Source organism: Ochotona curzoniae, unplaced genomic scaffold (genome assembly GCF_017591425.1).
Source record: "Ochotona curzoniae isolate NIBS_2020 unplaced genomic scaffold, NIBS_Ocur_1.0 contig_46, whole genome shotgun sequence".
Classification (NCBI taxonomy): Eukaryota; Metazoa; Chordata; class Mammalia; order Lagomorpha; family Ochotonidae; genus Ochotona; species Ochotona curzoniae.
The window spans coordinates 4,766,760-4,794,027 of record NW_024466340.1 but is presented as its reverse complement, the minus strand read 5'-3'; the positions used below and the strand labels follow the sequence as shown (position 1 = coordinate 4,794,027).

The 27,268-nt window shown below is 45.0% G+C and overlaps 1 protein-coding gene across 5 annotated transcripts in view; it reads right to left on the bottom strand.

Annotated features, from left to right (window-relative positions):
- Positions 1–27,268, bottom strand: part of ATXN2 (ataxin 2) — an 86,603-nt gene that overhangs the window by 34,827 nt on the left and 24,508 nt on the right. For 4 of the 5 annotated variants that reach the window (XM_040986994.1, XM_040986993.1, XM_040986996.1 and 1 more), the window contains exons 2-11: positions 26,490–26,526; positions 24,737–24,796; positions 24,247–24,318; positions 23,507–23,657; positions 11,791–11,915; positions 6,032–6,123; positions 5,374–5,571; positions 4,162–4,340; positions 2,166–2,375; positions 140–322 (exon numbers count right to left, since the gene is read on the bottom strand). In XM_040986994.1, the coding sequence (XP_040842928.1) occupies positions 140–322; positions 2,166–2,375; positions 4,162–4,340; positions 5,374–5,571; positions 6,032–6,123; positions 11,791–11,915; positions 23,507–23,657; positions 24,247–24,318; positions 24,737–24,796; positions 26,490–26,526 (1,307 nt within the window). The remainder of the gene's footprint in view (positions 1–139; positions 323–2,165; positions 2,376–4,161; positions 4,341–5,373; positions 5,572–6,031; positions 6,124–11,790; positions 11,916–23,506; positions 23,658–24,246; positions 24,319–24,736; positions 24,797–26,489; positions 26,527–27,268) is intronic. The other variant, XM_040986997.1, reaches the window with a different exon arrangement.

Sequence of the window (27,268 nt, the reverse complement as noted above, 5' to 3'; positions counted from 1 at the left end):
AAGTTTCTTAATTCCTGCTTATTCAAGCAGTTTTAGCATACACACCTACTTTCCTCACGTGAAGCTGCAGCCCTGCCCTTTTCAGTCAGTAGGACCATGAAATAAACACTGGCACCCACCCCAGTAAAGGGTCACCTACCCCCACTGACCACCGATGACCATGTCCCCGCTGCGGGACTGCTCCTTGCCACAGGAGGAGTCGCTGCTTCACTTGGTGGATTGTGGGATACAAATTCTAGGCCACTGGATATAGAACCCCTCCCAGCAGAAACTCTGTGATTTCGAGGGTGTCGCTGGGCCTTTGGGGACATCCTTGGAGGTCCTAAGAAAGGAACAACAAACATTATCATACCGCATAAATGCCATAATGTCCATTAGCACTACTTCTTGTTAAATACACACACATACTCTCTCTCTGCAGTTTATCCATGGTTAAAAAAAAAAGACTTTTTATTTTAGAAATATTTTGTGAAATATTACAAGCTTTACAAATAAATTTTATTTCCCTTTGTTTTTAAAGAAAAGGAGGGATGAAGTTCGTGCTAAGAAACCAAACAGTAAGATGTCATACTCTCAAAAGAACGTTAGAAATCTAGAAGCTCCCTAATCCGCCATGATCGACTTTACAACTCATGGCTTGAGCAGGCCTGATCCACTGAGCAGCTTCTCTCACTTAACAGACTATGATCTGCAAAACCAGAATCACTGACATCTGGGGAGAAATCTGCACATTAAGATGATCAAGATTCCCCATCAGTGATTCTGTCACCTAGCAAAACCTTTGCAAGGCAGTTTGCTATGGAACCAACCAAACTGTCAGGGCTGCCAAAATGATGGCACTCGGCAAAAGCAGTCTTCACATGAAGCCAAGGCTCCTCCCCCATACCTGCCACCAAACTCATCAGAATAGCAAACTCACGTTGTGTCCCACAACACGACCACACAGTCGTTAAATGAGTGTTAATGTCACAAAATATAATACCCAGCATTCATGAATAATGCAGATGAAATACTTCTGTGTGAATATTAAGTCCTTATATCTGAAAGTAAAAACATGGTTTACTCTCTTTAATGATCATGTGTCATCTAGTATGTTCTCTTGATATAAATCTCATTTGCTCAAAGGACAGACTGCAACAAACATCTCAACAGGCTTAACTCTGCCCTTAGTAAGGAATTCACCGTGAAAATCATGAAGCCCGCTGCTCCAAGTGAGATGCTGCAGTCAAGGTCCCACGTCCTCCCTGCACACCTGGATGGCAGCAGTTTATTTAAAAGCCGCCAACACAGGTTTCTCCAGGGAAGCATACTATGTAGGAAACTTCATCAGATCCAGCAGAGGATGTAGTAGTGATAATTTTAAAGAATACATCAAAGTCAGGATTGAACAAAAACTCCGTCAACTCATATCAAAAGAACATTATAGCAATATCAGAGAACAGGCTCTTAATTTAACTGCATTGAAATTAAAATGTTACCTTTCCATAACATGTAACAAAGGTAGATTTGACAGAGATTAAGAATCATGATTTTTATTTCTGATGTCAAAATATACCTAAACATTCAAATCCATACCTTTTTTCAATCAGTAATTTTATTTTAGATCAAGTAGCCTTTCACTTGTATAATACTGCAAAGCTTGATTTTTTTAGTTAACTCAATTAATTACAATACCTCAAACATTCTAAAAAACAAACTCCATATTTTATTCTAAAGACAGACATACCAAAGCAGGTATGTGAGCTGTCACACCCAAAAAGGGCTCTTGCTTCAGGCCAACAGGAATATCCACTACAATCTTGGCCAAAAAGCTATTACAGAAGGGCTGTGCAGTCAGCTCCAGCCTAGGGGAGTAAGGCGACCACCACAGCCCAGGAGAGCTGGCAGGCAAAGGCCCGGGCAGAGCCTTTGGGCTGTGCGAGGATCTTTACCAGGCGCAAACAAGCCCCTTTTCTCACAATTCAGCACAGTTCAAAGCTTCACAACAGTGATCAAATTTCTCTCTAATAAACAAAAGTTTAATAGAAACAATTTTAATAAACTAAAGTTAAACACAGAAATTATAGGTTATTAAATAATGAAGAGGAAACTATTTTGTAATCATAAACTCACATAAGGAGTTAAACAAAGACAAACAAAAACATGAACAAGTTGTGGTATTGTACCTTCTGAAGACATGCGTTTAGGCATAGTAGAGACAGGAGCTGGAGAACCATGAGCAGAGGGGTGAGACGGGGGTCTGGATGGCCGCGAGGGGGGCCTGGAGGGCGGCCGTGTAGGGGTGGCTGCCCGAGGTGGAAGAGAGTTGGGACCTGACTGGTAGCGAGAAGGTGGGCGAGAGGAAGGAGATGGGCAAGGCGATGGCCAGGGAACACCTGACAGAACAAATGATATGAAGGAAAGTATAAAAACTAAAGAAAAAAATGAGGGAAAAAGTAAACAGAAAAAAAAAGTAAAATGACAAAAATGATTTCTTGTACATTTTAACCCTTTGAGGACAGTCATCTGATTTATGCTAAGTTTTAGCATAACTTAACTGACATCAATTCACATTTTACTTTAACTTCCTTAAAATTCAATCTGTTTCAATGAATACACGTTCCCAAAGGGTTAATTAGGATCTACACATAGTACTGAAGAAGACCATAAGACCAGGCTGATTAATCCTGTTTCTACAGCTGTTTCTTAGTAACCAATTGGGACAAGGAGTATAACCTACACTACTGGATAATTCCACACAACAAAGCATAGCAATTCCTACTGAGGAATAAGATCATTCAACATATTTATTTTAGCTCTGAAATAATGAAAACAAACAGCACCTATTATACCAAATTTAAAATGTTGGTTCCTCACAACTATCTATGATTTATCTAGGCCTTCATTGGGTTTATTCTTGAATATAAGATTGTATGAAGTCTCACCCAGCAAGTCCCATCTACGTAGAAATAAAACATTACTTCTACATTTCCTAAAGCTAGAAGAGTAACAAAGTGCAGTGTTCACTGCTCTTGGAAAAAATTAAACTAGAAAAGGAAGACCTTCAAATTAATCTTTTCTGCAGTTAACAGGTATGTAAGAGACTGCTTAGCAAACAATGGAACTATCAAGCAGTCCTGAGTAAACTGATCCTGGTGGATGAGCAAAGCCCAGAGTCCCTGCACAGAGCGCCACCAGCCACCTGCAGCACAGAACAGGGACCAGGCCTCCTCTCCAGAGGGCTCCCCTCACTTCCCATCCCCATTACCCTGAAAGTATTGTTTACAAATAACTAAAAAACATTTAGATAAATAACAGCCCCAGTACTAAGGACAAAAAATACTGAAGAGTGTTCATTTGGAGAGGAGTTCTGGAAAAAAGGCACCAAGAAAACAAATGAAATTAGAAAGCTGGTGCTCTATCATCTCTAACATACCAAATTCAAATACTTCAGAGAACGCTCACTCTTGTCCTCAGGTTGGGAACAGGTGCTGTTAGCGATCACCCCACTAACTACCCCAGTACTGCTATTCAGCATTCCCCAATTTCCACCAAGGATCCACCCAGACTAACAGGTGGAGTAGATAAGGTCTTCCTACAAAAAACTCAACTTCTTTCACTTCAGGGGTTGCAACAATCGTTCTTAGAATAAGAGTTATTTCTGTTGCATAACATTCCTTTTCTCCACCTGACACTTGGGCATGCCTTGTATTAAAAGTACCTTCAATTCTTTACTAAGCAGAGCATAAGCACATTTTTAAAATGTTAAGGAACATGAACCCATATTAACCACTGAGTGTTCCACATAGATTATAATTTTTCACATAAAATTTGTCTCTAACTTTATTATTCAATATGATAAAAATTGAGTACTAAAAATGTCCAATTTCTTTATTTGTGGAGAGTTTTTTGGCCAAGCAGAGATCTGTGGCCTAAATTAGCGCTCTACATTAGTACATCAGAATTTCTTACATGAAATGCTGTATCTACAAATGATTCACACAATGTTTTACTGATTTGGTATCCAAAAACAGCATATTTCAAGTCATTCTGAAATAACACCTATTCCACAGAACTCAGTAAAGCTTTATACTTTCTTATCAGTGATGTCAACCATTGTTACGTACTTATGAAACTACGTATCTGATTAATGACATTGACAAATACGGTCAAAATACTTGCCTCCATTAACTACTCTTTGGTCTGAACCAGAATTCGGGTTGAAATCTGAAGTATGAGAAGTGGGTCTTGACGGCATGGAGCCTGATCCAGGCTGGCCCACACGCGGTGAATTCTGTCTCCCACTTCCCCAGGATATGACTTCTCTATTTCTTTGTCCAGGAGGAATATATTTATTTTCCCTGGAAATGAGAGATCTTCTCAATCATTTTATCCTAGAAGGTACCAGGCCAATGAATCACATCTGAGAGTGCATTTCGGCAGCCGGGAATGCTGTTTCTGGAGCAGCTTGCCACGGAAGCACACTGCCCCTTTCTTCCTCTGGCCCTGGCATCCAGGCTCCAGCCTCTCCCAACACAGAGCCTCACAGCCCTGTGTTCATCACCATTCTGTCTGACTGCTCCAGGATCCAGTCTATCAATCATGCTCTATCTTCCTTTTTCTTTTTGCCTTCAGCTTTTTCAACTTTATTTTCCCTAACACGGTTCTCCCTTTTTTCCTAACTCCCCTAACAGTGTTCACTAAGTTAGCAAACTAACTCATGGTCCTGCCTCTTACATCAAACAACCACCAGCCCTAGTCTAGATTGTGAGCAAGTCATCCCAGCTGAACCACTTCAATGTTCCTCTGTCAGCCGTCCACACTCAAGTTCGCTCACCTCACCTACAGTCTATAGGGTACTTTAAAATGACACCGCAAACCCTGTCACTGCCTCAATTCTCACAACTGCCACTGCTGTCCCCTCAGTGCGGACCCTGGGATGCACAGAGAGCTCACAGAAACCCTTTCCTCCCGGATCAGATGTCCCCCGCCTGCTCACACTCCTGCCCGTGCCTCGTCTGTTCTGAGTGGACCTCTGCCCCTGCCACACAGTGCTACTTCCTCCGAGGTCGTCAGACTCCACCACTCGTGCCAGCTCCTCCCTGCTCTGTATGTACCTGCTACTCTGAACACCCTTTTACTGCACTGCTATCACCAGAAGCCCTCACACAAGGAACTATTCTTCAAACGACTCACAGCTTGGTTCACTCTCCAAAGCTGATTTCTAAAAAAGTATTCCCAAGATTACCATCATGATTTTTTCTAGCTGAATCTTAAACCAGTTCCATGGGCACTCTCTGCCAAAGCTATATGAAAGCAAAACAGCAGTACACCTTCTCACACAGACCTTGAGTTGTGTATCCAAAACACTGCAGCATGATTTCCTTTAAATACCTAGTGTTTACGCTGTGCCCCTCGCGTTCAGCAGGATTTCTCTGAACCGCCGTGTATTTTTCCTCCTCGCTCCTCTCATCATTTTCCAGGGCCATTCGAGCTTTGTATTGGGCACTTGATTCAATTTCTTCTGCTAACTGGTTTGCTCGTGCTTCTCGTTTTAAAAATTCTTCTGAATTATCCCTTTCTAAGGGCACTCTGAAATGTGGTAAGAAGAAAAGCAGAAGCACTTTAAAATCATAGACTGCATATCTGTTGTACACAATTATGAAGGTTAGAATTTTTGACACTGGTAAAATTAAGAATAACACGGTTTGTTTACTTATAAATCAAAATTTGGATTTTAAAAATAATTATAGTTGCCCTGGGAGAAAAGAATATTTCAAATATGATTGAATAAGCTTTTATTACAACCACTACACTCCAGCAAATTTAACTTTTTGTAATTTAAAAACAAACCCGAAGTGTACTTAGAGTATAAAAACAGCATAGCAAAACAATGTTTATTCTTTGCTTTAGGGGGTAATTAACATCTTTAATATTAACAAAATAATTCTTTCATAAAATTGCTGAACTTAAAATCTAATAAATTTTATCTAGCATAATTTAATAGTAAAAGACAAACACACAAAAAATAAAAGCAATGCTTCAAACTTACGTGTATGAAGATAAACTGCTATCGTAGGTAGATACCACACCGTAAGTTTCTTCATTATACCGAAACATGTCATTGGGATCCCATCCGTTTGACTAGAAGAAAATTGAGTGCATTTTTAAAAATGACAAAATGTCTTTTTAAACTCAGTTTTAAATTAAGTCTCTATGTTACCTAACAAGCGACAGTAGCAAAACCTAGCACATTAGGAAACAAATTTCATTCAACAATTTTTTTTAAAAAAGATTCATTTTTATTAGAAAGGCAGATATATATACAGAAAGCAGGTGAGACAGAAAGATCTTTCATCTCCTGGTTCACTCCCCAAGTGGCTGCAGCTGAGCTGATCCCAAGCCAGGAGTCAGGAGCTATTTCCAGGTCTGCCACACAGGTGCAGGGTCCCAAAGCTTTGGGCCATCCTCTGCTGCTTTCTCAGGCCACAAGCAGGGAGCTGGAAAGAAAACTGGAGCATCAAGGACACAAACTGGCATCCATATGGGATTCCAGCACATGCAAGGCAAGGATTTAGCCACTAGGCTATCAAGCTGGGTCCTCCTTCAACAATATTTTAAGAAAAATCTTTAATTCTTTTTTTAAAAGATTTATTTTATTTTTATTGGAAAAGCAGATACACAGAGAGGAAGATCTTCCATCCGTTGATTCACTTCCCAAAAAGTCACAATAGCCAGAACTGTGCCAATCCGAAGCCAGGAGCCTTCTCCAGTTCTCCCATGCAGGTACAGGGTCCCAAGGCCCTGGGCTGTTTTCAACTGTTTTCCCAGGCCATAAGCAGGGAAATGGATGGGAAGTGGGGCCGTTGGGACTGGAACTGGCACCTACATAGGATCCTGGCATGTACAAGGTGAGGACTTTAGCCCCTAGGCTACCAGGCCAGGTCCAGAAAAACTAATTCTACAGATCAGTCCTTTATCAAGTTGGTAACTACACAAGATAGTCAAGAGGTTATTAGAAAAGCACAAAACATTTTAATTACTTCATAAAATATGATCCTTAGTGTTGTGCTGTGATCCTTGGTGTTGATGTTGCATAGCTTGTAGAGCTGCCACCTGCTGCCAGCATCCCATTTGGTCACCAGTTTGTGTCCTGGTTGCTCCACTTCCAATCCAGCTCCCTGCCAATGATCTGGGGAAAGCAGTGGAAAACGGCCCAAGTGTTTGGGCTCCTGTGCCCACATACAAGACCCAGCATGGTCCATCCCTAGCTACTGGGGCCATGTGAGGTATGTATGAGTACATCGAAGATGTCCCTCTTGCCTCTCTCTGACACTTTCACATACATTTTTTTCCCCTCAAATGACCTTCAGATTAGTCCCCAATAGCTACTTGCTCCCAGCTGGAGAACCTGGGTTTATTTCCTGGTTCCGGCGCCTGATCCCAACTTCCGGCTAATGTAACTGCTGAGCAGCGGCACTGATGACTCTTTTAACTGGGTTCCTACTTCCACTTGGAGACCTGCTTTGAGTCTGGCTCTGGCTCCGGCCTCAGCCCAGTCCAGCCCCCACACGGTCAGCCTGGGGAGTGACCCAGAGGATGTGAGTGCTCTTCTCTCTCTACGACCCAAATACATGAATTTTTAAAAAGCTTACATTATTTTATAAGACTTATTTGTTTGGGGCCCGGCGCGGTGGCGCAATGGTTAAGGTCCTTGCCTTGCACGCCCGGGATCCCATATGGGCACCGGTTCTAGCCCGGCAGCCCCGCTTCCCATCCAGCTCCCTGCCTGTGGCCGGGAAAGCAGTCGAGGATGGCCCAAAGCTTTGGGACCCTGCACCCATGTGGGAGACCTGGAATAAGTTCCTGGATCCTGGCTTTGGACCGGCATAGAATCAGCTGTTGTGCTCACTTGGGGAGTGAATCATCGGACGGAAGATCTTCCTCTCTGTCTCTCCTCTCTGTATATCCGCCTTTCCAATAAAAAAATAATAAAAATAAATCTTAAAAAAAAAAATAAAAGACTTATTTGTTTGAAAGGCAGGGTAATAGAGAGAGGGGGACAAAAAGAAAGAGTCTTCCATTGGCTGGCTCACTTTACAAGTAACCCCTAGGTCTGGGGTTGGTGCCGCCCAAGTCTCCAGGGGGTGGCAGGGGCTCCTCCGCTGCTGTTCTCCCAGGCCAGCAGCAGGGAAGGGGGCTGAAAGCATAGCACTCAGAATCAAACTAGTGCTCCCATATGGGCTGCTGAATTTTTTTTTTTTTTTAGATTTATTTTTATTATTTTTTCATTGGAAAGGCGGATATACAGAGAGGAGAGACAGAGAGGAAGATCTTCCGTCCGATGATTCACTCCCCAAGTGAGCGCAACGGGCCGATACTATGCCGATCCGAAGCCAGGAGCCTCTTCCGGGTCTCCCACGCGGGTGCAGGTTCCCAAAGCCTTGGGCTGTCCTTGACTGCTTTCCCAGGCCTCAGGCAGGGAGCTGGAAGGGAAGCGGGGCTGCCGGGATTAGAACCGGTGCCCATATGGGACCCCGGGTGTGCAAGGCGAGGACCTTTAACCACTTGCGCCACCGCGCCGGGCCCAGCTGCTGCATTTTTAAATATGTAATAATCAACCAACCAGAGGGAGGTTAACAAAATCATCACTAGTAAACAACTTTCTGGCTAATCATCTATTCATCATTCAAACTCCTCCTTTAAAGCCAGACTGGTAGGAAGCGGTGAAATCTAATACACAACTTGCTGATTTGTGCCAGAAGAGCAGACACAGCGTCAGCCAAGTAATGATGAGGACTCACCTAACTACACTGCCACCCTCGGAAAGACTAAGTGTAACCCTACTACAAAAACAATCACTTTGTTTTCACATATACAGGCATAATTACCTAGGAAGGCTTTAAAATTCATTAAGGTAGGGCTCCACACTCATTTCCCTTCCAATCCAGGTCTCTGCTAAGCGCCTGGGAAAGCAGCAGAGGATGGCCCAGGCCCTTGGGGGAAACAGGTAGACGCTCCTGGCTCCTGACCGGTCCAGCTCCGCCACCGTGACTATCTGGAAAGTGAGCCAGTCAATGGAATCTCTGCCCTTCCTCTCTGTAGCTACACTCTTTCAAATAAAAATAAATTATCTTCAGATAAAGCATTTCTGGTGTTGTGGCATGGTTAGCTAAGCCACTGCTTGCAATTCTAGCTGGTGCCCTTTATGGGTACTGGCTCAAGTCCAGGCGGCTTTGCTCTAGTCTATCTCACTGTGCCTCAGGAAAACTCCTAGCTTTAGCCTGGTCCAGCACCAGGTGTTGTGGCCATCTGGGGAGTGAACCAGAAGATGGAAGACCTCTACCTCCAACTTTGCTTTCCAAATAAATAAATACATCTTTTAAAAGAGTTGTCCTTTAAAAAAAATTTACTCTATAAAAAAAAGATAATCAGAAAAAGTTATCAAACCTAGTATACAGATAACCACTATTAACAGTTCCCTAATAACTCCAGAAATCTTCCACACATAATACAAGAATATCACCTTTTAAAAATTCAAATTGCTTTGTTTTTCTACAATTTTTTTTTCATAAGGCTTATATACCTTTTCATATCACAAGAGCCTTCTTTTTTGTAGATATGCAGAATTTCAATCGCATGACATATCACAAATCTACCCAACCTGTCCTGGACATTTAGAACTATCAGAAACAAGAAGTCACCACATATCTGTATGTTTAATGGACACATCAGGACAAAAACAAATGTTGGGAAGTAGAATCGCTGGAAGAAACCGCATACACATTCTAACTGTGGCTAAGCATTGCAAAGCCTCACAAAGCTATTAGTTTATCCATGTCACTGACAGTAACAAATTCCTTAGGGTGCAGACTTCAGAATCATTAAATTTGCTTCTGTGTAATTCTTAACCTAGCTTGTGTGTGTGTGTACTTTTAAAAATTTTTTTAAATTTATTTTTTAAGGCAGGTATGATAGCTCAATTGGCTGATCTTCTGCCTGATTTGCCTGAAATTGCCAGCACCCCAGCTGGTTCATGTTCCAGCTACTCCATTTCCCATCCAGTCCCCTGCTTGTGGCCTGGGAAGGCAGTGGACAATGGCTCAAGATCTTGGGACCCAGCAACCACGTGGGAGACCTGGAAGAAGCTCCCAGCCCCTGGCTTCAAATTGACTTAGTTCCAGCTATTGCAGCCATTTGGAGAGTGAACCAGTGGATGGAAATCTCTTTCTAGGTCTCTCTCTGCTTCTCTTTGTAAATCTGCTTTTGTAGTAAAAATACATAAATCATCTTTACTAAAAATGAATGGAGGGGCTGGCACAGTAGCTTGGTAGCCAAAGGCCACACCTTGCATGCACAGGGATCCCACATGGGCATCAGTTTATATCCTGGATGCTCCACTTCCCTTCCAGCCCCTTGCTTGTGTCCTGGGAAAGCAGTGGAGGACGGTCCTGGGCCTTGGGACCCGGAAGAAGCTCCTGGTTCCCGGCTTTGGAGTAGCTCAGCTTCAGCTGTTGCTGCCACTTGAGGGGGTCAAACAGCAGACAGAAGACTTTTCACTCTGTCTCTCCTTATCTCTGTAATTCTGCCTTTCCAAAAAATTAAATAAACCTTAAAACAAAAGAGACTGAAGCTAAGCAGATCTCAAGTCAGGTACACATATACGGCCTGTTGGTGCCTCGAGCAGAGGCGTTAGTTATATCAAGATTTGAAAACTATGATAGTATGTACATTTTTACATAACTAGAGAAGACATCAAAGTCAATCACTTTGGAACTTTTTGTCTGAGAGAGAAGATATTCATGATTAACTTACCAATAATGCCTTCAATACAAATTTGTTAAAAATTCTGTTGAACTTGATGGAAGACTCTTCATACAATTCAATCCTTGCTGTCTCAACATTTGGCAACAGACTGTTTACTCACTCATTTTATTTATTCTGAGAGGCAGACACAGATCTTTTATTCTCTGGTTTACAACTCCAACGCCCACAATGACCAGGGCAGGGCCAGCCCAAAATCAAGAGCCCAGAACTCCAGTCAGATCTCTGCCATGGCAGGAACCAGTTCCCTGAGTGATCACAATTGCCTCCTAAGAGCTGCAAGAACAGGCAGCTGGAGTCAGGAGTCCACACCAACACGCAGATCCAGTTGGTGTCTTTAGCACTCGGCCAAGTGAACGCACTGCCACTCTGTGCTCTATCTATTGTCTCCACATCAGAGACAAGTCTCTGTTGAGTATTCGGCAAACAAATGACGTGGCATGGAAAAAACAAAATTAAAATGTGGCAAGATCCACTTTAGAAACAGCAAGTTCTCTGTAGAGAACAACCTATCAGACCATAAAGTTTCTGTACTGCTTGAACTTGAATGCAACCCAATCAATGAGAGCTCACCTCCCTTTCCACAGGCTAAAAGCCTCCAACGCCCCACACCCATCCGAACTCAAGGTGAAGTCAATTCCAACTGTCTTAACACAACTGTGACACACACTATTTGCCTTTGGCAAGCATACAAGGCAATACACCTGCCATTTCCCACAGTTCCCAATTGAAGTCTTCACATGACTTATTATGATTTATTGTCATCATAAATGATTTAGGATCACCCACAAGAATGGATAGCATCTTGGCTTAGCAATTACAAATGAAATAAAAGCCCATTTTTATCTTTTGGTTTCTTGGGATCAATTCTGCGCACAACCAAATGACTAAGTTTCTCCACCACAGAAAATGGAACCCCGATCCCCTGCGTGTCACACACACAGCTCTGAGCAGGGGCTCATGCTGGTCACCAAAGGCGGCACTGACCACATCATTTTCCAAGGGCTCCAGATCCTCGCTGGCTGCCAGATCACCTGCATCCCACGGTTCCAGGGCCTTTTCTCGGTGTTCACCATTTACTTTGGCACTGAGAGCAGAGTCGGTAAACGCATCTGCAAAGGACAGCTTTGGTTGAAAGATCACAAAACAGGTAACAGATTGCACTACTAAATGTGAATTATCATCAATCAAAGATACAGCTGAAGGACAAAATTAGGAAAAATGGATATCAAAGAATACTATTCACTAATAGTATAATTTAAACTTAATTTAGTAAATGACATAACTGATCACTAGTAACTAGGCATTTTCTTTCTATATGATTTTAAGCCTCATGAAACAGTGGAAGACGATCCAAGGCTTCGGGCTCCAGCACCCACGTGACAGACCTAGAAGCTCATGGCTGCCAGTTTCAGACTGGCCCAGCTCTGGCCATTGTGGACATTAGGGGAGTAAAACAGGGAAGGAAGTTATCTTTCTCTCTTTGTAACCCCGACTTTCAAGCAAAGTAAATAAATCTTACATCCAAAAATAAAAACACTTAAAACAGAAAAATTGACTTTAGGAAAATTCAAGAGCAGACATGTTATTTTCTGCAACAAGCAACCAGATTAATTTATATATAAGATCATGATAACATTTTAATTGTATGAGTTTCCAAAAAGCATCATTGAACTACACAGAAACTCAATATTAAAGGTAACACACTTTTCACTGGAAAAGTTGAAGCCCAAAGCAGCTGGACATTTGCCTGACAGTGGAGTCGCTGCCCTGCAGGGTATGCGTGCACAGGTACGCAGGCCGTTTTTTTGTTGTTGTTGTTTTAAAGATTTATTTATTTTTATTGGAAAGGCAGATATACAAAGAGGAAGCAGAGACAGAGAGGAAGATCTTCAAATAGATGGTTCACTCCCCAAGCAGCCGTAACGGCTGAAGCTGAGCCAATTCAAAGCCAGGAACTTCTTCCAGGCCTCCCACACGGGTGCAGGGTCCCAAGGCTTTGGGCCGTCCTCAACTACTTTCCCAGGCCACAAGCAGGGAGCTGGATGGGAACTGGGGCTGCTGGGAATAGAAAATGCGCCCATATGGGATCCCGGTGCATTCAAGTGAGGACTTCAGCCACTACACAATCACGCCAGGCCCGTGCCATCGTATTCTAAAGAGCCTGACCCAACTTGTGCAATGGACCCAGCACACAGAAGCTGACACGTGCTCATGGCTTAGTTCCAAACAAACACAGTACAGCACCCCCAAATGGGCGCCCATATGGAAAAAACCAAGACACATACTTACATCTCACCATCTAGACTTTTCTCTGTTAACCACAACTTAGGTTCCACTAATGCCTAAATTACTAAGTTACCCTTTCTCTCAACTTTATCTTTTTATCTAAAAATCCTTTGTTTAAAATACCAACCTCATACACAAATCAGTTACTCAGAGATTGTTACTGGTATGATTTACATGCAGGGCAGAAGTATGATTCTAGGAGTAATGATATTCCTTGACTTATTTTTTAAAGATTTATTTATTTCTACCGGAAAGGCAAATTTCCGGTAGAGAGAAGGAAAGACAGAAAGAAAGATCTTCTATCCTCTGTCTCACTCCTTCAGCGGCCAAAATGGACAGAGTGAGCTGGTCCAAAGCCAGGAGTCAGGAGCTTCTTCCAGGTCCCCCACACAGGTACAAGGTCCCAAGGCTTTGGGCTGTCCTCACCTGGAGCGCACCAGGATCCCATATGGGCACCGGTTCTAATCCCAGCAGCTCCACTTCCCATCCAGCTCCCTGCCTGTGGCTTGGGAAAGCAGTCGAGGATGGCCCAAAGCTTTGGGACCCTGAACCCACGTGGGAGACCCAGAAAAAGTTCCTGGATCCTGGCTTCGGATCGGCACAGCACTGGCTGTTGCGCTCACTTGGGGAATGAATCATTGGATGGAAGATCTTCCTCTCTGTCTCTCCTCCTCTCTGTGTATCTGACTTTCCAATTAATTAATTGGGGCAGTTTCCAGTTACAGCTGCTCCACTTCTGGTCTCGTTCCCTATGACTGTGTTCAGGAAAACAGAAGCTGACCCAAGTCCCTGGGCCCTGCACCCACATGGGAAAGCCAGACGTAGTGGCAGGTACTTGGCTTTGACCATCCTTGACTATTATGGCCATTTAAGGACTGAACCAGCAGATGGAAGATCAGTGTCATGTTTCCAACTCTGCCTTTCAAATAAACAAAATCTAGAGAGGAAGACAGAGAAAGAGTACGCGTGCAAACAAGCTTTCTCCAAAAGTCAGTTTCAAAGACAAATAAAAGCTGAAGTACAGACTCAGCATGAAGCAAGGTTGGCAGTGTTGGGAACCTCACCGGGAAATCCTTGTCTGCAAGTCCTCCACCCAAACCAACACTCTCAGTCCTATGGAAACAAGACAGGGGTACTCCATTCTACAGTTATCAATATCCAGGATTGTACACTGTATTTCTGTATTTCCGTCCGATGATTCACTCCCCAAGTGAGCGCAACAGCTGGTGCTGTGCCGATCCGAAACCAGGAGCCAGGAACTTCTGGGTCTCCCACATGGGTGCAGGGTCCCAAGGCTTTGGGCTGTCCTCGACTGCTTTCCCAGGCCACAGGCAGGGAGCTGGATGGGAAATGGAGCTTCTAGGATTAGAACCGGTGCCCATATGGGATCCCGGCGTGTTCAAGGCGAGAACTTTAGCCACTAGGCCATGGTGCCCGGTCCCCAAAAACATTGGTCTTAAATAGTATAATGTTGCCAGCGTGGTGGCAGACTAATCCTCCATTTGCAGCACCAGCATCCCACAGGGGTGCCAGTCAGAGTCCACTTCTGCCACTCAGTTGCTCCACTTCTGATCTGGCTCCCTGCTATTGGCCTGGCAGAGCAGCAGGGGGTGTCCTTGGATCCTGCACCCATTGGGGAGACTCAGAAGAGGAGAGACAGAGAGGAAGATCTACTGCTGGTTCACTCCCCAAGTGACCACAACGGCCAGAGACGGGAGCCTCTTTCCAGGTGTCCCACACACGAACAGGGTTCCAAGGCTTTGGCCCATCAAGGCTGCTTTCCTAGATCACAAGCAGGGAGCTGGAACAGAAGCAGGGCCGCCAGGACACAAGCCAGTGCCCATATGGGATCCTGGTGCGTGCAAGGTGAGGACTTCAGCCACTAGGCTTCCACACCAGACCCATGTAAAACTCGTTTAAGTACAATGCTGTAACCAGGATTTCTGCAAAATTCAGAAAAATCAAGTGTGGGTATCTGCATGCAGATTTTACTGGTGCCATAAACCTAAGTATATTTATTTTGTATGATGTTCTATGCAAAGAAATAAAAAAATTATAAAACCAAGATCCAAAATACAAAATGACTGCCAATTCTGAAGTAACTACATGTATCGAAAGAAAAAAGGAAAATAAAAATTGTAAGATAACAGGAGATTTAGTTTCTTATGTTTCTTTCCCTGCCTTGTGAACAGGAAACTCATCCCTCTGAAAGTAGAGGGATAAAAGGCTTCCCTTCACTCTGTGCTTCCTCTACCCAGACACTAACCCAGCAGCAAGCCTGCTCCACCACTAACACCTGCTCATCAGAGTCTAGGCACTCAGATGTTCTGGACCGGTGGTGCCACCTGGTGGTATCATAAAGCAACGTCTCAGGCAAGGTGCCACTTCTCTCCAGCTTTCCCCACACAGAGGCAACTAGCGGGTTTATATTTGCCGCTTTATTCTTGTATCATTTTCTTTTCCGTTAATTCTCTAAAAAAGCATTCAAACTTGTCTGAGAACCTTTCTTTCAATTTATTTTTATTGGAAAGTTAGATTCACAGAGAGGACAGAGACTCTCCAAGTGGCCACAACAGCCAAAGTTTAGCTGATCCGAAACTCAGAGGTAGGAGCCTCCTCCAGATCTCCCACGCAGAATCCCAAGGCCGTGGGCCGCCTCTACTTTAACAGGCCACAAGCAGGGAGCTGGATGAAAAGTGCAGCAGCCGGGACACAAACCGAAGCCCACGTTGGATCCTGGCACATGCAAGGCAAGGCAAGGAATTACAAGTAGAGGTTGTTACGCTGGGCCCAGACTGCTCCACTTTCGATTCAGCTTCCTGGTAATGTGTTCTGGAAAGCAGCAAACGGCCCATGGGCCTGGGTCCTCCATTCCCACGGACCTGGTAAAGTGCCTGGCTTCGGTCACTCTCGGCCATTTAGGAAATGAAGCAGCAGAGGGAAAGATCACTGTTTCTCTTTGTAACTGCCTTTCTGATACATTAATAGCTCTTTAGAAATATTATTTGAGGTGGGTCTCAGGACGGGGCGTCTCATGCCTGGATCCCGGACGGCCGTCATGGGCACATGGTGAGCCGTGTCCGGCCTGCTGGGTTCCAGAGGCTACTTCCTTTGGGGTGAGTAGACCCGAGGGGGGAGGCCTCTGGGACTGGGCAGGTCTGGGACCCACCCGCCACCCTCATTGGGCGGTGAAGGGGATTTGGGAGGGGCACGACCTTGGGCCTGGGAATTTAAACCTCCAGCAGCCTCCCGGCAGCTGGTGGGTCTCAGGACGGGGCGTCTCATGCCTGGATCCCGGATGGCCACCATGGGCACATGGTAAGCCGTGTCCGGGTGGCCAGTGCGCCATTGGTGCCAGGCTCCGCCTGCTGGCTGCCCGGCTGGGGAGCTCTGGGTATTTGGTTCTTTGAGTTGCTGCTTAATTAGCTCCAGGTTGAACCCATTGTGATTCTCGGACCTGAAACAGGCAGTAACTCTTCCTTTGTAAAATTTGTAATCACTAATAATGCTGGGCACCAAATACCAGTCATGCAGAAGCCTGGGATTGGGGCTTGTCCTGCAAAAGTAGCTCCAACGGCTGGCTAACGTGTCAACTGGTAGGGAACAGAGTAGATCTGGTACGAATGAGCAAACCTTAGCCCACAAGTAAAACTAGAAACCAGAAGGGAGCAAAGGTCATGCCAAGCTAGGCTCTTGTACTGACTGGTCTGCGGGAGCCAGGGACACGAAACCACAGTGTCTAAGGCAGAGGTTGGGACAGGTGAGGAGCTGTGCCAAGCTGAGTCAGAGCAACCACTGGCATGCGAGTGAGCTATGGCTGGGAACAGACCCGGTTGGGGAGCAAAGGGGACAACCCTAGCTGGGCTGAGGTTCCCACAAAGAGGCACGTGGCCTGGAAGGGGGGCTGCGTTCTGATCTGGAAACAGTTGCAGTCTCCCTTGGCACAAGTGTGGACTGGGACTGGATGCACCGAACTGGGCCAGACCCCGACTCCCCCTGGTATTCAGGAGGACCAGGGCAGATGTGGGATGGACTAGGCAAGGTCTCAAACCCCTACTGAGCCATGCGTGAGCCATACGTAGGTATGGACAAACCATGGCTGGGCTGGAACATCCAACAGCAAGAACCAGATTGGGTGGAAGGCCAGTCAGGAAAAGCCACAGTTCCTGCTATGACAGGAGGTGGACTGAGTAGGGTTGGCTCATGGACCCACTGGTAAGCGTGTAACCTGGCATCGGGAGAGGTTCTGATGGAGGAGCCTGGGCAACTCCTCTGGCAGGACACAGACCCAGCAGGTAAGCGCAAGAAACATGATAGGAAACAGCCCAGAAAAGGCCATGGAAAGCTACCCACTGGCATACAATTGGCAGACGTGGGGGCAAGACCAGGCTGAATCTGTCCACGTCATCCACTGGCAAATCCAGGCACCAGTATGGGTCGACCCAGGTTTGGTCGCAACAAAGACTAGTGCACAATATGGAATGCCTAGGTGAGGTTGCCTGTACCGGAGGGGACCGCAGCGTCCAACCAGCCTGAGAACAAGAAAGGAAGTAGGCAGAACCAGCAGGGGAATAAGGGAGGGTTCCTTTGCAGGATAGCTACTTCCGCAGGAGAGCATGGGCTGGGATGGGGGCAGACCAGACTAGGCAGAGCTACCACACCTATGCACCTCATGCGGACTAGATCAGGGAAAAGCCGGGCTGGGCGGCTGGTGCAAACAAAATTAAAGTGGGTGAGGGTTGTTTGGGCAGCATCATTTGGAATCTGGGAGTGGGAGAGGCCTGGGAGGGTAATAGTGGGCTCATCCCTCTTGGGTTACCACTTCCACGGGAGGACATAAAACTAAACAGCGGCTGGGGTGGAATGGGGTGTGGGACAGACTGGATTACTGCTTCACTTACTGGCAAACCAGGGTAGGGGCGGTCCTGGTGGGGGTTATTGTGGGTCGCTCCAACTAGGCTGCAGCTCCCACTGGTTTAGGTGAGGGCCAAGTATGTGCTGGGCAGAACCAGGCTAGACTGCAACACCCATTGGTTCCAGTGGAAGTCGGGAGTGAAAACAGAACCAACCCAGCAATTACAACCACCAGCTGATTGGAGCGATGGACGGTGCCAGGCCCTGTACTTGTTAGCACATACAAGAAGTTTCTTTGGAGATCTTCCTAATCTAAATGCTGGACTCAGAACCCTAACGAAGAAAAGAGAGAAGACAGAACGGGTCAACCAACCATCTCAGCTATGATGGACTATGTCAATCAGTGGATTTTTCAAAGACCTCACAGTGCTTGGAGTGGCAAGATTGACAGCGATTCATAACTGTTGCAATATCAAAACCACTTGAGCAAGAACCTCAGAGCATGCCCTACACCCGGGACTTGGGGAGGGTGGGAAATTGGGTGGGCCTTCTCCCTTAATACCCCCCCTTTTAAACATGAAGGTAACAATATGGAAAACATACTAGTATTATCCACTTTCCTGTAGCCCTTGAACCTTCTTACTCTAACTAAGTATGTAAAGAATGTCAAAATAAATTTTATTTAAAGAGAAAAAAAAAAAAGAAATATTATTTGAAAGACAGAGTAATGGGGTTTATAGTTGCTTAAGTCACAGACACTGTTAAAATCAACAGGTTAGTACTTACGTTTATAAAGAAAAAGAAATTCTAAATTTCTAGTAATCATAAAGATGCAATCTTTTTGGGGCCCGGTGCAATAGCGTACTGGCTAAAGTCCTCGCCTTGAACGCCCAGGATCCCATATGGGCACCGGTTCTAATTCCGGCAGCCCTGCTTCCCATCTAGCTCCCTGCTTGTGGTCTGGGAAAGCAGTCGAGGACGGCCCAAGGCCTTGGGACCCAGCACCCATGTGGGAGACCCCGGGAAGGCTCCTGGCTCGGGATTGGATCAGCTCCAGTCATTGCGGCCACTTGGGGAGTGAACCATCGGATGAAAGATCTTCCTTTCTGTCTTTGCTCTTCTTTGTACATCTGCCTTTCCAATAAAAATAAACAAATCTTTTAAAATATATACATACACACAATCTTTTTCCACTAAAGTTAATAAATGCCCTGAACCGTATTGTAAAAACTCTGGAAATCCAGGAACAGGTTAAGGACCCAGTTTCTAATTTCTAACAAGCAGGAAGAATATTCTGGTGAAAACAAAGTAAATGAAGTATATGGAATAAGGGCCTGGGAAAGAGTAACAAGTGAGCTCTCTGGTGACTCAAAGATGAGTCAAAAGCCTGCCATGCAATCTAACCAGCCCCCCAATGTGCCTGTTCCCAGCCAGTCAGCAGCCCCGCTCTAGGAACAGAAACTAAGAGGTTAGGGCCCAGACCTCCCAGGAACAGCAACAAGAAATCACAAATTTGGAAGCAACGAACTCATCCAATTTTCTCTAAACTTTGATTTTTCCCACTCTGGTCAACCATATAACCATTAGTTTAAAAAACTGAATTAAAATAAATAAGTAAATAAATGAGGGGCCAGGGCATTGGCTCAATTGGTTAATCCTCTCCCTTTCAAGTGCCAGGACATATACAGACACCCAACTGCTCCACTTCCCATCCAGCTCCCTGCTCGTGGCCCGGAAAAGCGTTGGAGGACGGCCCAAAGCCTTGGGACACTGAACCCATGTGGGAGACCCAGAAGAAGCTCCTGACTCCTGGCTTCGGATCAGTTCAGTTCTGGCCATTGTGGCCACTTGGAGAGTGAATCAGCAGGTGGAAGGTCTTCCTCTCTCTCTCTCTTATCCTTTCTATGTATCTGCCTTTCCAATAAAAAATAAATGAACTGGAAGGGAGAACGGAAAGAAGGGGAGGGAACCTGGGTAAAGGGGAAGAGAAAGCCCAGCACCAACTAAATTTTCTCAAAAACCAATTTAAAAAAATTTAAATAAATAAAAAAGTGGGACCCAGCATGGTAACCTAGCGATTAAAGTCCTAGCCTTGAGCGTGCTGAGATCCCATATGGGCTCCAGTTCTAATCTTGGCGGCCCAATTCCCGTCCAGCTCCCTTGCCTTGGAAAGCAATCAAACACAGCCCACAGTCTTGGGACCCTGCACCCACGTGGGAAACCCAGAAGATGCTCCTGGCTCCTGGCTTTGGATCAGCTCACCTCTGGCCATTGCTGCCACTTGGGGAATGAATCAACGGATGGAAGATCTTCCCTTCTGTCTATGCTCCTCTCTGTGTATCCTACTTTCCAATAAAAATATAAATAAATAAATGCTCAGAAACGGTTTATCCAATACAATACAGAAAGGATATCATGATTAAAATAACTATCCAAGAACAGAAGCTTACACTTGAGTCCTGCTCTCCACCCAGCTTCCTGCTCGTGTACATCCTAAGAAGCAGAAAGCAACAGCTGAGGTCCACAGCTTTCTGCCACCCACAGTGGATGGAGTTCTGGGCCCCTGGGCTCAGTCTGAGCAGCCCTGGCTGTCACAGACATTTGGGGAGTAATCAGCAAATGGAAGATCTGCCTCTGCCTCCCTGCCTTTCAAGTCAGTGGAAGGAATGGGGGAGATTTAACATGCACACTAAACACAAGAAAATATTTTTTAAATAAACTGAAGATTAACTAAACAAAGAAAATGCCACAGCAGGTTCTTGGAATTTGAAGACCTGATCCTGCTGAGATGGCAGTGGTCCCCCAAACTGATCCACGGGTTCAACTTAATTACAATGAAAATTCTAACTACCATTTTGCAAAATTTAACAAAATGGTCCTAAAATCCACAAGTAAATACATGTAAATGCAAGGGATCATGAACAGTAAAATCAATTATGGAAAATCCTCAAGGAAAATCCTCAACAGCAGCACTTCCTGTCCACAGGAAGGACACCTGCCTGGCCACAGCAGCACTTCCTGTCCACAGGGAGGACACCAGCCCGGCCACAGCAGCACTTCAGCACTTCTACACAGGGTGGACATGAGCTCCCAGAGGAGTGGAGGAGAATGAACACCATGAAACTACAATTGTGCATGCTGGTTTTCCAGAATAAGGGAATACAGTTTCATTACCGTCTCCACATCTGTCTGTGCTCAGTTTGGATGGACATACTAGACCCTTTATAACCTCACTGCTCTTTACGTAAGAGTGCTTTTTTCTGAAATTGCATCACAGCCATAACTTCATTTGCTCAAAGACATCTATACTGAAGCTGTAGAGCTCCTGCCAGAGTCAAAACCGGTGCCAGGACACTCCACTAAGCCATGAGAGTTAAAAAACACAGACAGCAAGGCCCGGCGCGGTGGCGCAAGTGGTTAAAGGTCCTCGCCTAGCACGCCCGGGATCCCATATGGGCGCCGGTTCTAATCCCGGCAGCCCCGCTTCCCTTCCAGCTCCCTGCCTGTGGCCTGGGAAAGCAGTCAAGGACAGCCCAAAGCTTTGGGAACCTGCACCCACGTGGGAGACCCGGAAGAGGCTCCTGGCTTCGGATCGGCATAGTAGTATCGGCCCGTTGTGCTCACTTGGGGAGTCAATCATCGGACGGAAGATCTTCCTCTCTGTCTCTCCTCTCTGTATATCCGCCTTTCCAATGAAAAAATAATAAAAATAAATCTTAAAAAAAAAAACTTGCTAAAAACACAGACAGCATCCAAACACAATGGAGCAAGCAGAAACAGAGCAGAGCAGCATGGAGGCAGAGTGACAGAGGTGCTGGGAGGAGGCTTGCACATGGGGCTAAAACCAGGACAGCACCTAAGACAGTGGACAAAGAAACACTGTGAATACAGACACGATTAGGGGCAATGCAAAACAGGACCAGTCCAGGAATACAGCAGAGAGAAATTACCAAGAAGCTGCTTGCTGGAATTCCGAGGCAGGACCGCAGTCAGGATTAAAAAAAAGAGAGAGAGAGATGGGGACCGGCGGTGTGCCCTAGGGGCTAAAGTTCTCGCCTTGAACACGCCAGGATCCCATATGGGCACCGGTTCTAATCCCAGAAGCAGCTCCACTTCCCATCCAGCTCCCTGCTAGTGGCCTGGGAAACCAGTAGAGGATGGCCCAAAGCTTTAGGACCCTTCACCCGTGTGGGAGACCTGGAAGAAGTTCCTGGCTCCTGGCTTCGGATCGGCATAGCATCGGCCTTTGCGCTCACTTGGGGAGTAAATCAATGGACGGAAGATCTTCCTCTCTGTCTCTCCTCCTCTCTGTATATCTGACTTTCCAATAAAAAAATAAATCTTAAAAAGAGAGAGAGAGAGAGATCTTGGTGAAGCTGAGCGGGACCTGAGTACATTTTCAGGGTAAAGGAAAGGTGTGAGTGCACAGGGAGGGGAGGAGGAACAGAGAGCCAGCAAGGTGGCAGAGTCAGGATGTGACCAGATATGTAAGGCTTAGCCAACCCTGTCCACGAAAATCAGAGGGAATTAACACCATGGGGAAAGATAAATTTGCAGGGGGAGGGGGAGGGAGTGGCTGATGATAGCAAGCACCTCCAATAACCAATTTTGCCATTAAATGAATTTTCACCAAATCTGACAACAGCCCTACTAAGCAAAATGAGGACCTACATGTGATCATACAGTATCAAGAGTCAAAGTATGCACTTCCTAGGTCATAAACAAGAGGCTGGATGAGAAGGGAAACAGCTAGCATTCAAACTGACATCCCTGGAATGCTGGCTTTGCAGACAGAGCTGGCCCAATACGCCACTGCACCAGCAACCCCTCTCCTCCCTTCTTTTTTTTTTTTTTTGGTTAAGATTTATTGATTTTAAAGTCAGAGATAACACAGACAGCAGAAAATAATGCAGTTAGGGGAGGGCTAGAGCTTTCATGGCTGGTTCTCTCCCCAGGTTGTCATAATGGTTGTGGCAGGAGCCAGGTCCCAGCCAGGAACTTCTTCTTGGTCTCCCAAGTGGCACAGGAACCCAAGCATTTAGGTTGTCCTCCCCTGCTGTCCTAGGACAGTGGAGCAGTGCAGACTTGAACCCTGTGCCCATATGTGATGCCATCACCAAAGATCACGGCATAACACTATTCCTGCCGGCTTTTTCTAATATACATCATGTTCTACTTGACCATATTTTTATTACATAATTGCCTCTCCCCACTCATCTCTTCTTCCTCAGCCCTGATTTCTTTCAAGCACTCTGAGGCAAACAGAACAAGAAGTACTCAGGAGTGTCAGAAGCAGCATCTGTCACTACGGAGGTTACGGAAGACACACCACAACCTCCTTTTAATAAAACATTACTCTCATTTCTTATGCTCAAAAAGACGAATTAATCCTTCTTCACTAAGAAACAAAAATGAAATAATCCCTTGTTTTTGTATAAAGAAAAACTGTCTTACTTTTATTCCAGAAAGCACATATTTCTTCCCCCCCAAAAAAAACAAAAAGGTAGCTTGGAGCATCACTGCTTCAACAGAAGGCATATTTAGGAAAACGGAAACTCACCTCTTCTTGCGTAGCTGGAATCCATGTCTTTAAACTGCACCACAACAAAGTCTGAGCACTTGAACAAAATGCTCTCCATGATTTCTTCACGCTTTGGCCCCGAACTGGATTCTGTACTTTTCTCATGTGCAGCATCAAGTACCAGATCACACTAAAATGAAAACATCAATAAATATCCAAAACATTTCTAAAATAAAATGTGATCAAAATTCTTTAGGACCACCAAAGTCATATCTCTTATATGCCTATGGCAAAAGTAAAAAATATCAAGAGGGCCCAGTGTGATAGCCCAGTGGCTAAATCCTGTGTTGCAAGCACCAGGATCCCATACAGGCACTGGTTCTAATCCCAGCAGCCCCGCTTCCCATCCAGCTCCCTACTTGTGGTCTGGGAAAGCAGTCGAGGATGGGCCAAAGCCTTGGGACCCTGCACCCAGTTGGGAGACCCAGAAGAAGCTCCTAGCTTCGGACTGGCTCAGCTCCAGACATTGCAGTCGCTTGGGGAGTGAACCATCAGACAGGAGATCTTCCTGTCTCTCCTCCTCTCTGTATATCTGACTTTGCAATAGAAATAAATAAATCTTTAAAAGAAAAACTAAGAACACACTCAGTTTAAAATATTAATATTTAAGAATTAAGAACATTTTTCTTGCTAAAGCTGAAAACACAGAGTGCAGGAAGCCACGCACATGCGCATTAGTCAATTATTTACACTAGCAACCAAAACAGAGTAAGAATTACCTTAGGACTGTATGTTTTAAAAACTCCTTCATATATACCTCCGTTTTTCACTTGTACTTCACATTTGGATCCCTGAAAACACATAATTAAAATTTCAAAAACAGTGCACCACCCAGCCAGTAGAAACTGATGCTTTCATTTTGCCTTTGAGTTCATCAAGCTTCATTTCATATAGGAAAATTAGTGAATGCCAAGAATTCACTGACAGAAAACTTCACACAACAGCGTATGAGATGAGACAGATCTTGCTGCACTAACTGGGTGACACAGGATCCACAGCAGATCATCGCCCTGCCACTCCTGGGGCCACAGCAGGAACAGTGAGGCAGACGAGGCTGGACCACGTTCTCATATATGTTTCGTTAAATTATCTGATTCAACACGACCTAAGAAATGTTACTTTGGGAATCATTCATCAGCATTTCAGCTTCAAGAAATTGCTTCATTCCCTTTTCAAGGCAGTTTTATCACCAATAACCTCAGTACTTACAACAACTGATGTTAGGATATGAACCATCCTCATATTTGCATAGATTCCATCAAAAGAAATCTGAAACATTAAATAAATAAAAAGCACTCTTAAAAGCTAGCATTTATACCTACATGCATTTATACTAAAGTTAACACTTTGTTACAAAATTACAGTCAGGCTTACAATAGCACACATGTGCTAAAGATTTAGTTTATTATAAAAAATTTGGCTTCTTTAGAGACTAGAAGTCAGGCTTTCAAAAACAAAAGCTATCATCTCATCTAACAGTATGTGGAGTATATGTGGTAGCAAAACTAAACTTCTATCTCTAGGGGAAGACAAAAATCACCACAGAAGACAAACGGCCAAGCGCTCTGGGAGGATTGTGAACTCAGAAGCCACACAAGGGGCGTGGGGGAGTGAGGCTCATCTCCCACACTCCCTGTGCTGTTGGCTACATGACTATATGCATCTGTCAAAACTGATAGAAATACTGCACATTTAAAAGTCCACCTTAGCTGGGCCCGGCACGATAGCGTAGGGGTTAAGGTTCTCGCTTTGAATGTGCCAGGATCCCATACGGGCACTGGTTCTAATCCCGGAAGCTCCCTACTTGTGGCCTGGGAAAGCAGTCAAGAACGGCCCAAAGCCTTGGGACCCTGCACCCACGTGGGAGACCTGGAGGAAGCTCCTGACTTCAGACTGGCACAGCACTGGCCATTGCAGTCACCTGGGAAGTGAATCATTGAACAGAAGAATCTTCCTCTCTGTCTCTCCTCCTCTCTATCTGCCTTGGTAATAAAAATAAACAAATCTTAAAAAAAAAAAAAGTACACCTTAACTAATATAGAACGAGGAGTCCAGGTACTACCTCTGTGAATCCCTAACTGCCCCGCTGCATCCCACACATCCCAAACAACCTTAGAGCTTGAGAGCAGCCCCACTCCACATCACACACCCCACCAGCAGGGGCTCCCGCCTGATTCTCAGGAAGGAACCCAGTTTGCTCAAACAAGGCAAAGCCTCAAAAAGTAGCAACAGATTCTCACTTGTTTCTTTCATCAGATGGAACTCCTTAATCTTCTGTCCCTCATACTATGTTTAATTTCACTGATAAAGTTCTTACATACAAAGACCAGAGCGCCCTGCCCAGGGGAGAGAACTGAAAATACAGGATAACATATAATTTCAAAATAAGAAGTTCAAAAACCTGCAAACACCAGCCTTAGTGCTCTACTTACCTTTTGAGAGTTGCCCCCTTGGCCGTGCCCTCAGTCACTTGTCAAAGGACAGAGGAGTGGGGCAGGCATTCGACTCAGTGGTAAACTGTGGCCTGGCACAGTCAGCTGAGTTCCACTCTCCCTCCCAGCTCCTTGCTCATGTGCACCCCACCAGCCAGCGGTGGCAGCTGTTTGCTGAGTCCCCACATCCATCCAAGCCGGAGACCTGAGATGGATTTCTGGGCTCCTGGCTTCAGCATGACCCAGCCGTGGCTTTTGTGTGCATTTGGGGAGTGAACCAGCAGAAGACCTCTCTCTCTATGCCTTTCAAATAAAATGAAGATAACGACAACAACAAACAAAAAAACCCTGAAGTTTCTGTTATTATTATATCTCACAAATATAATTTTATAGAAAAAAAGCCCACACAGCTAATAAAAGTCAAGAACACAATTTTTTTCTTTTTTGACCTTGGTGTTGGCCTACCTATAGCTGCAAATAATCTTTAGATATCAATATTTCCAAACAAGTCTAATATTAAAGTTACTCACCGTAGACTGAGGCAGTCCTTTGCTGCTGTTTCGATTTCTGGAAAGATTAAATATCATTTTTTTATTAAGTTCAACAAGGTAAATAAACTTAAAATGTCTTACATTTTAAAACTTTATAACTGCAATCAGGTAAAGGATTGGTTATTGGCGACGAAGTTTCTCATCCTTCCCCAAGTCTCCCTAAAGCAGCGGGCACTGGCAACATGCGCACTCAGTCCCAGCCCTGCCTCTGCCCCACAGCAGCCTTCCCCGGTTCAAGCCCTGAGAGACAGCAAGAGATGGCTGAGGGACTTGAGTTTCTGCCACCCATAGGCAACACCCTGACTGAGCCCCCGGCTCCCAGCGCTGGTCCAGCCACTCCTGGTCACAGGTCACGCAGGGCAGGAGCGATCCATGTTTCACTCTCTGTAACAACATAAGCTACAGTTTTCCGAGCCTTCCTGGCCCAGAGACACAAAACACAACGGAGTCAGGGATGGAAGAAAATGATGTTAGCTTTATCAAAATCAAATAAACGAGTTAAAAGAAAAAAACTAAAATTAATAATGACTTCCAAAGGTAACCAATCGCTCTGCTATAGGAACTACACAAGAGAAAAATATAGATTCCATTCAATGTATTTGGTTGATAGTACGTCGCCTCCCATATTTTTCCCATCCTCTACAAACATGAACTTTCCCTTCCAATTAACGTTTCGATCAGTATCCATATAACAAGTGCTGATAAGAGACGCAATATACAAAGCTTAGCTGTCAAGTGAATTGCACTGCAAAAAGCAG